The sequence below is a fragment of the Hippopotamus amphibius genome, chromosome 17, assembly GCF_030028045.1.
Source record: "Hippopotamus amphibius kiboko isolate mHipAmp2 chromosome 17, mHipAmp2.hap2, whole genome shotgun sequence".
Taxonomy (NCBI): domain Eukaryota; kingdom Metazoa; phylum Chordata; class Mammalia; order Artiodactyla; family Hippopotamidae; genus Hippopotamus; species Hippopotamus amphibius.
The window spans coordinates 54,621,765-54,632,783 of NC_080202.1; the positions used below are offsets into that span (position 1 = coordinate 54,621,765).

The 11,019-nt window shown below is 53.5% G+C and overlaps 1 protein-coding gene across 6 annotated transcripts in view; it reads left to right on the forward strand.

Annotated features, from left to right (window-relative positions):
- The window catches only part of CYTH1 (cytohesin 1), an 80,950-nt gene extending 75,411 nt beyond the window's left edge, over positions 1-5,539 (forward strand). For 5 of the 6 annotated variants that reach the window (XM_057715294.1, XM_057715293.1, XM_057715298.1 and 2 more), the window contains exon 13: positions 3,575-5,539. In XM_057715294.1, coding sequence (XP_057571277.1) covers positions 3,575-3,653 — 79 coding nt within the window. In that variant the 3' untranslated portion in view covers positions 3,654-5,539. Of the gene's footprint in view, positions 1-1,100; positions 1,444-3,574 lie in introns of those variants that run through there. The other variant, XM_057715295.1, reaches the window with a different exon arrangement.
- The last annotated feature ends 5,480 nt before the right edge of the window (positions 5,540-11,019 follow it).

An 11,019-nucleotide genomic window follows, 5' to 3' on the forward strand; every position in this document is an offset into this window, starting at 1 on the left:
TGGATCTCTGGGTCCAGGTCTCCTCCTGGTTCTCGCTCTGCCTGTTTCACTGAGCTTTATCACAGGGAGTTGTCACGCCATGGCATCTCCTCCTCCCCACTCCTCCTTGGGGCTTCTGTGACCCCTGTCCTGGCTGCCATCATGCCAGCTTCCCATCGTCATGCCCGTCTTGGTGGGACTTCCTCCTGGGAGTGTGTTCTCACTCTCCCTGCTGGTGCCGTGTCTATCAGACATGACTCAGCCTTTTCCTTAGGTGTCCCCGTTACTGGGCCTCGAGACGTCCCCTGGAGGCCAGGGAGGCTGCACTGATGGGTGACCAAGGCCCTGCAGGTCCTGTGTCGCCCCCTGTGATGGGCCTTCTCCCACCTGGGCTGCAGCTGCTCCTGAGGGGCTGGGCACAGTCTGGTTTTGTGTTGTTTTTGGCATCTCTGCTAAAACCAGTGTAGTGTTTGGGCCAGGGTTAAATAGTGAATAAATGGCTGAAGAGGGAGAAGAGGTGATGGTGGGGGAAGGAGCAGATTGTTTATTCCCACACAGAGAGTCTCTGAAAGTTGTGCAGTGCAGACAGGTGGGACGGGAGAGCACGGGTGTGGAGTCAGGCCAGCCCGTGCTGAGTTCTTGCTCTGACTTCCGGTGTCGCTTGCCCTCCTCCCAGACCCTCAGCTTTCTCACTGCACAGCAGTGGGCGGTGAGGGGGGGGGGGCACTCCCAGAGGACTCCCAGGGACATTGCCTGTCCCTCCTGGGTGATGGCGCTGAGGTGCGGGCTGCTCTGAGGGTGAGACCAGATGGCACAGGGCATGCTCAGCACGCTGCCTGGACGCCGGGAGCTGCAGGTGGTGATGGTTGTCGGAGGCATGGTGGCAGCAGGGGCCCTCCCACATGCCATGGAGCCCATGAGGCGCCACAGCGTTTCTGGTGTCACCACCAATAATGAGGTACAGGGCTCCTCTGTGCTGGACACATGCCCTGAGCTCTGGGCAGAGGAGTGGCAGTGCCTTGGGGACCTGTGGCCACAGAGAGCTGCTTACCTGTGTCCCCTGTACCCTTTTCTTTAACCATATGTTTTTAAAAAAATATTTGACCTTATGGACTTCCTAGGTGGCGCAGTGGTTAAGAATCCGCCTGCCAATGCAGGGGACACGGGTTCGATCTCTGCTCCAGGAAGATCCCACCTGCCGTAGAGCAACTAAGCCCGTGCACCACAACTGTTGAGTGCTCTAGAGCCCATGAGCCACAACTATTGAGCCAGCCCATGTGCCGCAACTACTGAAGCCCGTGCGCCTAGAGCCCATGCTCTGCAACAAAAGAAGGCACTGCAATGAGGAGCCCGCGCACCACAATGAAGAGTAGCCCCTGCTCGCCACAACTAGAGAAAGCCCGTGTGCAGCAACAAAGACCCAATGCAGCCAATAAATAAATAAATAAATTTATTTTAAAAATATATTTGAGCCTTTAATCCTCATGAAATGTATTTTTTGCATGTGGTTTGAAGTAAAGGACGTAACCTTATTTTCCCAAGTGAGCAGCTGATTGTCCCGATACCATTTGTTAATCCATTTCCCCCAGTCTGAGGTGCTCACTTTAGTGTGTACTGACCTCCCGTGTGTGCGCGGTCACTGCGTCCCTTGCGCCTCTCGGTCCACGTGCTGTCCTGCGTGGTCACTGGGGCATCAGACCGTGTGCTAACGGGGTTGTGCGTAGGCTCCCCCAGCGCGTTCTTTCACAGAGGCTTTGTCTGCAGGTGTATATTGTGTCTTTCATATCATGGTACTTCTGTAGCCAGAAAACTGAGCCCTCTTTGTGGTCACCCTTGGAATGGCTCAGCCTCTGCGGAGGTGAGTGCAGAGCCTCCTCGGGGGCGGCTCCCGGCTCTGCCCGGAGCCGGCCTCGGCTCCTTGTGGGAGGGGCAGACACTGTTCCAGTGCCACGTCTCGGCGGCCCTGACCCTCCCCAGAGCCCCGTGAAGGAGGGTGCAGCAGGACGGTTGTCTCCAGGTGACAGAGGAGGACACAGGCACAGCGAGGTGAATTCAGTCGTCCCGAACCACAGACCCGAGCCTGACTCCAGGAGCTGGCCTCCTCCGTGTGTGGCGCTCAGCTCAGCCGCTCTTGGCTCCAGCCCTCTCCCAGTGAAAATGTTGGTGCAGGGACACTGGAGGAGGGACCTGATCGGATGGAAGCTCTTCACGATGTTGCTGGCAAGGTATTGCTGAAGGTCAGGTGCAGGCACATTTTCTCTCATCAGTGCTCTTCCCAGGAGTGTCCAGCTACCTTGGTCCTGGTGCACCAGGCACGTAGTCACCAGGCTCTGGCTCCACAGGATGGAGTCTCTGTGCAGGCAGACCTGCAGCACAGCAACGGTGGCCTCTGAGGGAGAGCCTCCGCTCCCGGCGTTGCTCCACGCTGCCTCCCCAGGGCCAGGCGAGGTGTCTCTAGGGCCCATATGAGGACGGCCACGAGAAGGAGCACGCGTACGTGCAAGGCCGGGGCAGAGCTTCCAGCCCCGAGTGCTTCACCGTGTCCTGCCCCCGCCCCCGGTCACGTGGACTGGAGGTGTCCGGCAGCGTCCCTGGAGGCTTGGCCCACTCAGGAAGCAGAGGTGGACTCACCCCAACGCCCCGAGGATGGAAGCAGGATTCCCTCCCAACCACCCTGAGTGGTCAGATGCCTGTGTGGCAAGGTCCATCAGGACACTTCCCAGGCCCTGTCCAGCTCCTGCCTCCCACGGAGCTGAGTTGCTGCTTTGCATGGACACATCCTCTCTGTGGACGGGGCTCAGTCAGCTCGCAGGAGCCGTCATGCACCTGGTTAAATGCAGACTCCGCAGTCACATGGGCTTGTGACTAGCCTGGAAACAATGGGCACTTAGAATCCTGCTTCTCTGGAAAAGCAAATTAAACCTCAAAATGTGGATCACACCTTGCTTGAAAGTGGAGAATGGCAAATACAAAGGCACAGTAGGTGGCTGAGGCCTGCCATCGCTGCCCTTGCTGGCGTTTCCAGGGTCCGTTCAAGGGCTGCTCGGGTTCCCTCCCCACCAGGCTGTGGACACAGAGCAGGCCGCTGGCCGCTCGCTCAAGCCCTGACTGCCTAGGAACGGCTCTTGGCTGTTGAGCTGGTGTACACGGGGACTCAGAAGTTGCTCATTACAGACCGTGACTGCCAACCAGATGCACCATGTGCCAGGAGATGCACAGGGTTGTGTGATGGTCACTACTCCAGACAGACGCCATTGTCATCACAGAACTAAAGCACTGCACTTGTTTTTCTGAGTTAGAGCACAGCTGTGAGGGCGTAGAGGATTCCTAAACTTAAATTGATTACTTGGTTGAAACAAGCAATAAGCACCCCACAGTTATCTTGTCACCTGTACCACGTGTCTCCCTCAAAGCTTGTCTTTTACTCCACCTGTGGACACAGTGAAGGTTGATGCAATGATGTGGCCTTTGTAGGGACAGTCCAGCAGGGAGGGGGTCTGGGGCATGGCTGCCACTAGGAAGCCCCTGCCTGGGGTTGTGACTCCTGGTCCTGTTCCTCAGTCTCCTCTGCTTTATCCCCTTTTCTGTGTTGCAGGGCGGCCATCAGCAGGGACCCTTTCTATGAGATGCTAGCCGCACGGAAGAAGAAGGTCTCCTCCACGAAAAGACACTGAGTCTGTGCAGCCAGCGGGGCCAGTGTGCCCGGCGACTGAGGCCCGACGAGTGAGGCCTGGCGAGTGAGGCCCAGCTGGCCTCTGTGCCTCCTGCACAGAGGGAGCATCTTGACAGGCATTGCCCTGAATTTCTAGAGACTAGCTTCAGCTTTTGCTAATATTTTTAAGTGGGAGAAGGGTAGACAGGTACCCCTGGGGAAGGGGGCCTGACGCCTTCACGCTTGGGTTTTGAGCCTTTCTCTCTAAAAAGAACAGAGCTCCTGTCGGCCAGGCCACCTCCCTGGACGTCTCCGCTCAGCAGGTCTGATAGCAGAGCTTGGAGCCGACCATTTACCTCTCGGTTATTCCCTGGGAAGAAGCCTTCAACCCTGCACCATAAATACGTGTATCTGTATCTTATTATATGTTAAGAAAAGAGGTGGAATGGAAGAGAAGCCACATACTATAAAGATATATTTTTGTTTTTTAAAGAAAGAGAAAGTAGAGCTGTCCAGATGCATTCTGCCCCGTCTGCTTCGGGAAGCTTCTCCCTGGAGAAGAAGCTCCCTGGGCTGCCGCTGCTGGTGTCAGCCTGAGGCAGGGGCAGAGGCCGGGTGGGCCGCCTCCCCCCACTTCTGGGGGCTCGTCTGGGCAAGGGAAGGGGTGGCGAGAGGGTGGAGGGGGCCACACGGCGAGGACAGACTCGGGGCCTGCAGGGCAGTGCTGGCTCCAGCTGATGCTTTTCCTCCCAGGTGCCTGGGGAGCACTGCGGGGAGAAGGGAGTCTGCCCACCGCCTGCGCTGTTCTTTTTCTTTCAGGATTCATTCTTGTCGGGCTTTAAAATAGTCACCATCTTTCCTAGAGCTGCATACCTAATAACCAAAACTGTGAGGAAGGTAGTCCCGTCAAAGGTTCCGGGATGACCTGTTTCTTATTTGATTTTTCTTCCTCCTGCCCCTGAACTCCATTCCTCGTTTTAGAGGAAGGAGCAGGTCTGACCCCATCACCTTAGGGCTTCAGCCTTTTCTGCCTCAGAGCCAGCCCTCACCTGGACCACGCCCTGTGTGTCGCGCTGGCCCTCAGAGGGGAGCGGGCCTTCGTCTGCGCAGCAGGGGCAGGATGGGGAGCCAGGGGTGAGTGACCGGCCTCCCGCTGGAGTCGGCCTCGCCCTCCTAACATGTGGCCTGAAGGAGATGTGGCCGCCGCTCTCCTGCCATTCTCTCAGGGACTCTCGTCCGGGGCCCGGCGCCCAGTCCAGGCCGAGCAGGGCTGGCTGGGCCATCGCAGCACCCCCCTCCCCAGGCAGTGTGATCCTGGCTCCTCTGACACCTTCCGGGCGGGATCGCATCTCTGGAAATAGCTTCTGTAAAGGGGAGTGGTGGGAGGCTTGGTGGGGGCACTTTCTGGGGTCTCCCCTTCATGTAGGTCCTACCTGGAATGGCTCCAGGCGTTTTTGTGCGGGAGCTCGTGAGGGTGATGGAAGAGGTTCCAGGCCGGGAACCTGAACTTTCTGGGCGGGAGAACCAGGGTGGTGCCAGCCAAGGCCCAGGGGCTCTGGGCCAGTGTGGGAGCCCCTCTGGCTACCCGACTCCCCGGCCCTGGTTCTCAAGAAGATTACCTAGACAGAGAGGCACCGGGATCAGTGTTAGTCTATTTATCAGAGGTGTAAATAATCCATGTATAGTTTTTCTCTTTTTAGATTATTTTGTATTTGTTTTAAAAAAAAAAGTTTTGTCAGAATATAAAGAAATGACTGAAAGTTGTTGACAGGGTTTTTAAAAAAAATTATAATTATTCCAATTGTTTTTTGTTTGTTTGTTTGGTTTTTTGCCTTGTAAACTAGCACCAAGGAACTGCAGCAAATAAACTCCAGATCTGCCCAAACCTCTCTGTTGCCTGTGGCGTGGCTTCCTGCCCAGATGGGCCCTGGGAAGGGAGGTCACGCTCGTCAGGCGCGCTGGTGCCGGAGGATGTGTCACTTGAACCTCTTGTCTTAAGCCGAGTGATGACAAAGATGGGGAGTGGGGAGGGCGGCTCTGTTTCCTCGAAGGGGAGCAGAGCAAAAACGGTGGTCAGCAGAGTCGGTGCCCCCCTTTTATGGGAGAAGAAACAAATGTCAGATATCAACCTGAAGACCAACAAATATTGCCTTCTTCAGCCTTTGTAAGACATTTTCAGTATTATTTCAGTTTCCAGATGTGCCTACATAATGCCAGGGCAGAGTCACAGTGAGGCAGAACTCAAAAGCGGAGAAGACGCTCAACATAGCATCGCAGGGTCAGGAGACGGACCAGCCCTAGCCTGTGCCCGTGCCCGTGGCTGGTGGTTCATCAGAAAGTGCAGTGGAGAGTTACCGAGTGAGCCAGCAGTTCCATTCCAAGGTATATGCCCGAGAGAACTGAAAACATGTCCACACAAACACTTGCACACGAATGTTTATAGCAGCACGATTCACAACCGCCAAAAGGTGGAAACAACCCAGACGTTCGTCACCTGAGGAAGGGATAAACAAGGGAGTGTCATGCAGCCATAAAAAGGAATGAAGTAGAGACTCGTGCTGACGTGGCGGAACCCTGAGAACATTTTGCTGAGGGAAAGAAGCTCGACACAAAAGCCCGGTTTGTATGATTCTGTTCACGTGCAGTGCCTTGAAAAGGCAAATCTATGGAGAGAGAAAGTAGACTGGTGGTTGTCAGAGGCTGGAGATATTGCGGAGAATGGAGAGTGGCTGCCCAGGGGTACAGGGTTTCTTTTTAAGGTGTTGAAAATATTCTGGAATTAGTGGTGATGGCTGCACAGTGTTGTGAATGCACTGCAACCCGCTGAACGGTACACGGTAAAAGGGCTGATTCTGTGATAAGTGAATTAGATCTCAGTCTTGAAACAAAAGCAGTGAATAGATGCCATCACTTACCGTGGTTTTAGTGGTTCTCAAAGTGTGCTTCCCTTGGCAGCATCTTCAGCACCATCTGGGGATGAGATAAATGCAGATTCTCAGGCCGCCCCGACTGAATTAGAACCGCTTGTGCTGGGGCCTGACACAGTTTAACAAGTTCTCCAGGTGCTTCTGGTGCCCAGTAATATTTGAGAACTGCTGCCTTAAACTACTGCCCTGATTCCGTCTGTTACCAAACTGGTTGTTCATTGCTTAAGAATCCAATGTTGAGAGACAGGTGTTGGGGAAAAAGAAAGATAGCTTTGTTGAGGAAGCTGGCAGTCTTGCAGAGAAGGACTCATGTCCCAAAGAACCAATTTCCCCTTCTCACTAGGGGCAAGAGCTTTGAAAGGGGAGTTTCAGGGGTGCACAGGCGGGGTTGGGGGCCACATGCAGAACAGCACAGTCAGCTCCAACAATCGTCCTGAAATTGCTCATGCAGTGGTCTGATCAGTGTCCTCTTGATTGTTTTAAGTACAGTTAATCTCAACTCCAGGGTCAGTTTGTTCCCATTTCCTTGAGGCCAGTTCTTGGAATTGTGCAAGATGGAGCAGCTTTTGTCACGGCTACAGTCTGGTCATCGTGTAATTAACTTCTTCCTCCTGGTTGGGATTTCAGTATCTGCAAAACAGCTCAAAGGATATGGCTCAGAATATCATCCATAGCCCTTGAGGAGGAACTAAAGGTCCTTGATTTTGTTTAATGACTTGAACTACTATTATTTTCTCTTGTTTGACTGTTCCTCTTTTTCTCTATTTTCTGATTTAGCTGATTAAATTTACTCTTTGGCTAAAGTTTTTCCAGACGAGAAGCAGGTAGAGGACATGGGGAGGGAGGGTGTCTGTCCCAGGAAGGCCCTATAGGGTCCTGCTCAGTTATACTTCCTTCTCTTCATTGCTAGGCAGACATTCACACACACACACACACACACACCCACCCCAGGTTTAGTGAGGTATAATGCTGTACCATGTAGTTCCCCCATATAGAGCGTATAATTCAGTGGGTTTGGTGTATTTGCCATGTTGTTCAGCCACTTTTACCACAACCAGTGTTAGAGTATATTCATTGTCCCCAGAACAAACCCTGCTGTACTCATTAGCTGAATGCTATGAGTACTCATCTCCCTGCAGCCCTCGGTGAACGCTGACTTCAGCCTCTGTGGATTTGCCTGTCCTGGACATTTCGTAGAAATGGAATCGTACACGATGTAATCCTTGGTGTCTGACTGCTTTCCCTCAGCACAGTGCTTTCAACATTATCTGTGTTGTCGGTTGTGTCCGTGCTTCATTCCCTTTAATTGCTGAATAACATTCCATTTTATGGGTATAACGCATTTTTATCCATTCATCTGTTGATGGGCATTGGGTAAATTCCACTTTTTGGCTGCTGTGGACAATGCAACCATGAGCACTCGTGTGCAGGTTTTGTGAGTGTCGCTGGAGTTTCTTTACAGTTTGTCCCATTGCTTGCCATTCACTTCTCAGCCGAGGGCCTGCCTGCGCTCCCCCCTCTTGGCTTTGGTGGATGAGTCTGGGCTCACCTACCTCTCTGCCAGCTCGATGTCAGGCTATTTCACTAGCCACTCTGTGCACCACCACCTGCTGACACTCCCCGGGGCTCTAGCCTCTGGTGCTCACAAGCTTTCTGGGTGGATGACCAGTCGCATGGCTTCAACTGCTGCTAACCAGCTGGGGCCCCTACAGGTGCCTGTGCGATTCTCGTCCCTCTCCAGCACCCCTCTTAGTCTTCTGTTGGACCTGTCCACCAAGGGGGCACTGGGCCTCCCACACTCAGCATATCTGCACCTGAGCTTGTGCTCTGATTGCCCCAGGAGTCTCCTTGTCAACATCTTCCCCTAGACGTAGCCTCATGGGTGGTTCTTGTCCGAGCACATCTTTACTCTGGTGGCTGCAAAATCATGAGCCCCATCTCCAGTGCCCCCTGCAGTGACCAGTCAGCCCTCGGCATCCTGCTGTGAGAAGGCGCCTTTCCTTTTCCTGTTTATACACCCATTACTGGCACAGATGTGTGGATTCCTGTTTCCAGAGGTCTGTGAAGTATTAGTGTCCTTAATGAGTTTGTTGCTCAGAATGTCCCAGGTGTGGTAGTGGGAGCTCCATCCGTTTGCTCCATGTCCTGTGACATGACGTGCCCTGCATTTTCTTAGCACTGGCTCCCTTCCTGGCATCACAGAATATTTTGGGATCATCTCATACCCACCCTGCCTCACCTCCAGGGTCAGCTGTTTCTCAACAGGGCCCTGGTTCCTTTTAGAGACCAAGATCTGGGCGCTAGGTGTGCTCATTGCTACTGGGGTGTCTTTGCTTCTTTGCCCTTTCAGGGAACAGGGCTAGGAAACGTGTGCATAGCTACACCTGTATACATACCCACACTAGTGTATGTCCACATGTATGTGACAGCACATACCTCACTGGGCTATAAGAGAATGAATGAGGTGATGCATATTTTGAAAAACCAGAAAACAAAGAAATAGCCCGGAACCTGGACGTGGAGCTCAGCTTCATCATCATCATTATTGTTGAAAACTGTGGAACCCTTTACTCATTCAACAGGGAAAATTTGTCCTCCCCAGGCCGTGCGTGAAATCCCAGTCTGGGGTCCAGAGCAAGGGGCCAGCTGACTCACCCCCCACTCCAAGCGGGTGGACAGCTGCTCCAAACAGACAGACTTCTGCTTAAAACGTGATGCGTGGCTGTGCCCAACAGCTGCTCCCTTATACTGCAGAATGTCAGCACCCTCCCCAGGGGCGCCAAAGGGACGCCTCGGTGGGTGGGGAAGGGGGACACTCTGAGCAGGGGATCATGTGTGAGTGGTAAATGCTGCCCCTGCAGGAAGTGCTCTGCTGTGTCTTTTCTTTCATAGGTTATTCAGGTGTTGGCACAGCAAGGAAAGCGTGGGGCCAGCTCACCACTTCAGGCTACTTGATGCCATGGACTCTGCCTCGTGTTCCCTGGGGAGGCCATTGTCTCACGTTATGGAACCGCGATCACCTCTCTGATGGTCTTGACTCCAGCGTAGACAAGCCACAAGCACCTCTGTGGTCGTCTGGGCTGTGAAGTGTCTCTCTCTCCTTTCCACCCGAGGATTCTACTAGATTTTCATGGTTTAGGTCAACTCCAGCTCCTACCTGGAGCAAGCTGTTTCCTAACCTGGTTAACACAAAGTGGGCCTTTGTGTGTGACCCGCTGCAGAGAAGACAGTGGAAAACCTTAGCCCTTTTGGCCACGGATGGTCACATGACTCAGGCACCAGCACTTGTGTCCTGTACCAAGAGGAACAAGGGTGGTTGCAGCCGAACTAGCCTGAATCCAGTCCTCCTTTCCATTCACTGCATTGCATCACACGAAATCTACTTTCTACTCTTGGTTTAGATCTTTGTACAAATCTGTTTATGTTTTCTACAGGTTCAGGATTCTGCTTAGCATCCCCCTAACCAGCATCCTTAGTGATTATTATACACGATTTTTATGCTTTTAAGCACTACGTAATTACAGTTTATTGAGCACCCATGTCCTGGGCCTTCTCATTCATTTCTCCACTATCCCCAGCTACCACCTAAAAAACTAGCATCCTGCCAGATGCTAATAGATGCTCCTGGGTGTTACTCAACAGATTTAGGACATGCTGGTTTAGGCCACGTGGCCAGCATCCTTTCCTGCAGCCTCTCCATCTCTGCAGGTGTCTAGAGCGTGCAGCAGCCCCTGTACCTTGTGCGTGGCGCTTCCTTGCAGGTGACATCTCAGGAGAAGCCAGTGTTCCTCGGGCCAGCGCTGCCCTTATCTGGTCCATTTGCTTTTCTCTGATGACCTGAGTAAGCCTGGCCCTTCTTGACTTCAGGGCTGTCACTGCCCCTCTGACCAGCTCCACTTTCTTCGGGATTCTATCCCTGCTCGCCTCCCAGTCTTGGCTCTGTCTTGCTCCTTTCCTGGTTCGTCCTCTTTCCAGCCCCTGGGTTCTTAACAGTGCTTCTCACGGACCGTCTGTCTCCTGCCTCCCAGCGCCCCACGTCGCTCTGCCTTCTTCGTGGACGTTCCCCTGCCTGCCTCTTCCTGGGATGCTTCTATTTATCCCCATCATCCCTGCGGGGCCTCCCACCCCCAGGAGTCTTCCCGGCCCTCATCCCGCATTCCCTGCCAGCTCCCTGGACTCTCCCCATCATGAGTCACATCATGCTGACTCTTTCTTTTCTGTTTGGAAAGTAAGGCTCTTAATTGTGCAGCTTGCTGGGTTTCACTTGACGACACTGGATGTTAATTTCGCAGCGATTTCTCTCTCAGCCCCTCTCAGTAGGCAAAATCCACTGGGAGCTTTCCTTACTTTGTGCTCACGAAACAGCCCACGGGGGTGGGGGTGGGGAGGGGAGTGCTGCCTGGTCTTACACCCGCTTGGTGAACTCAGACCAGCTCAGTCCCAGGCCAGCACCAAAGGCCC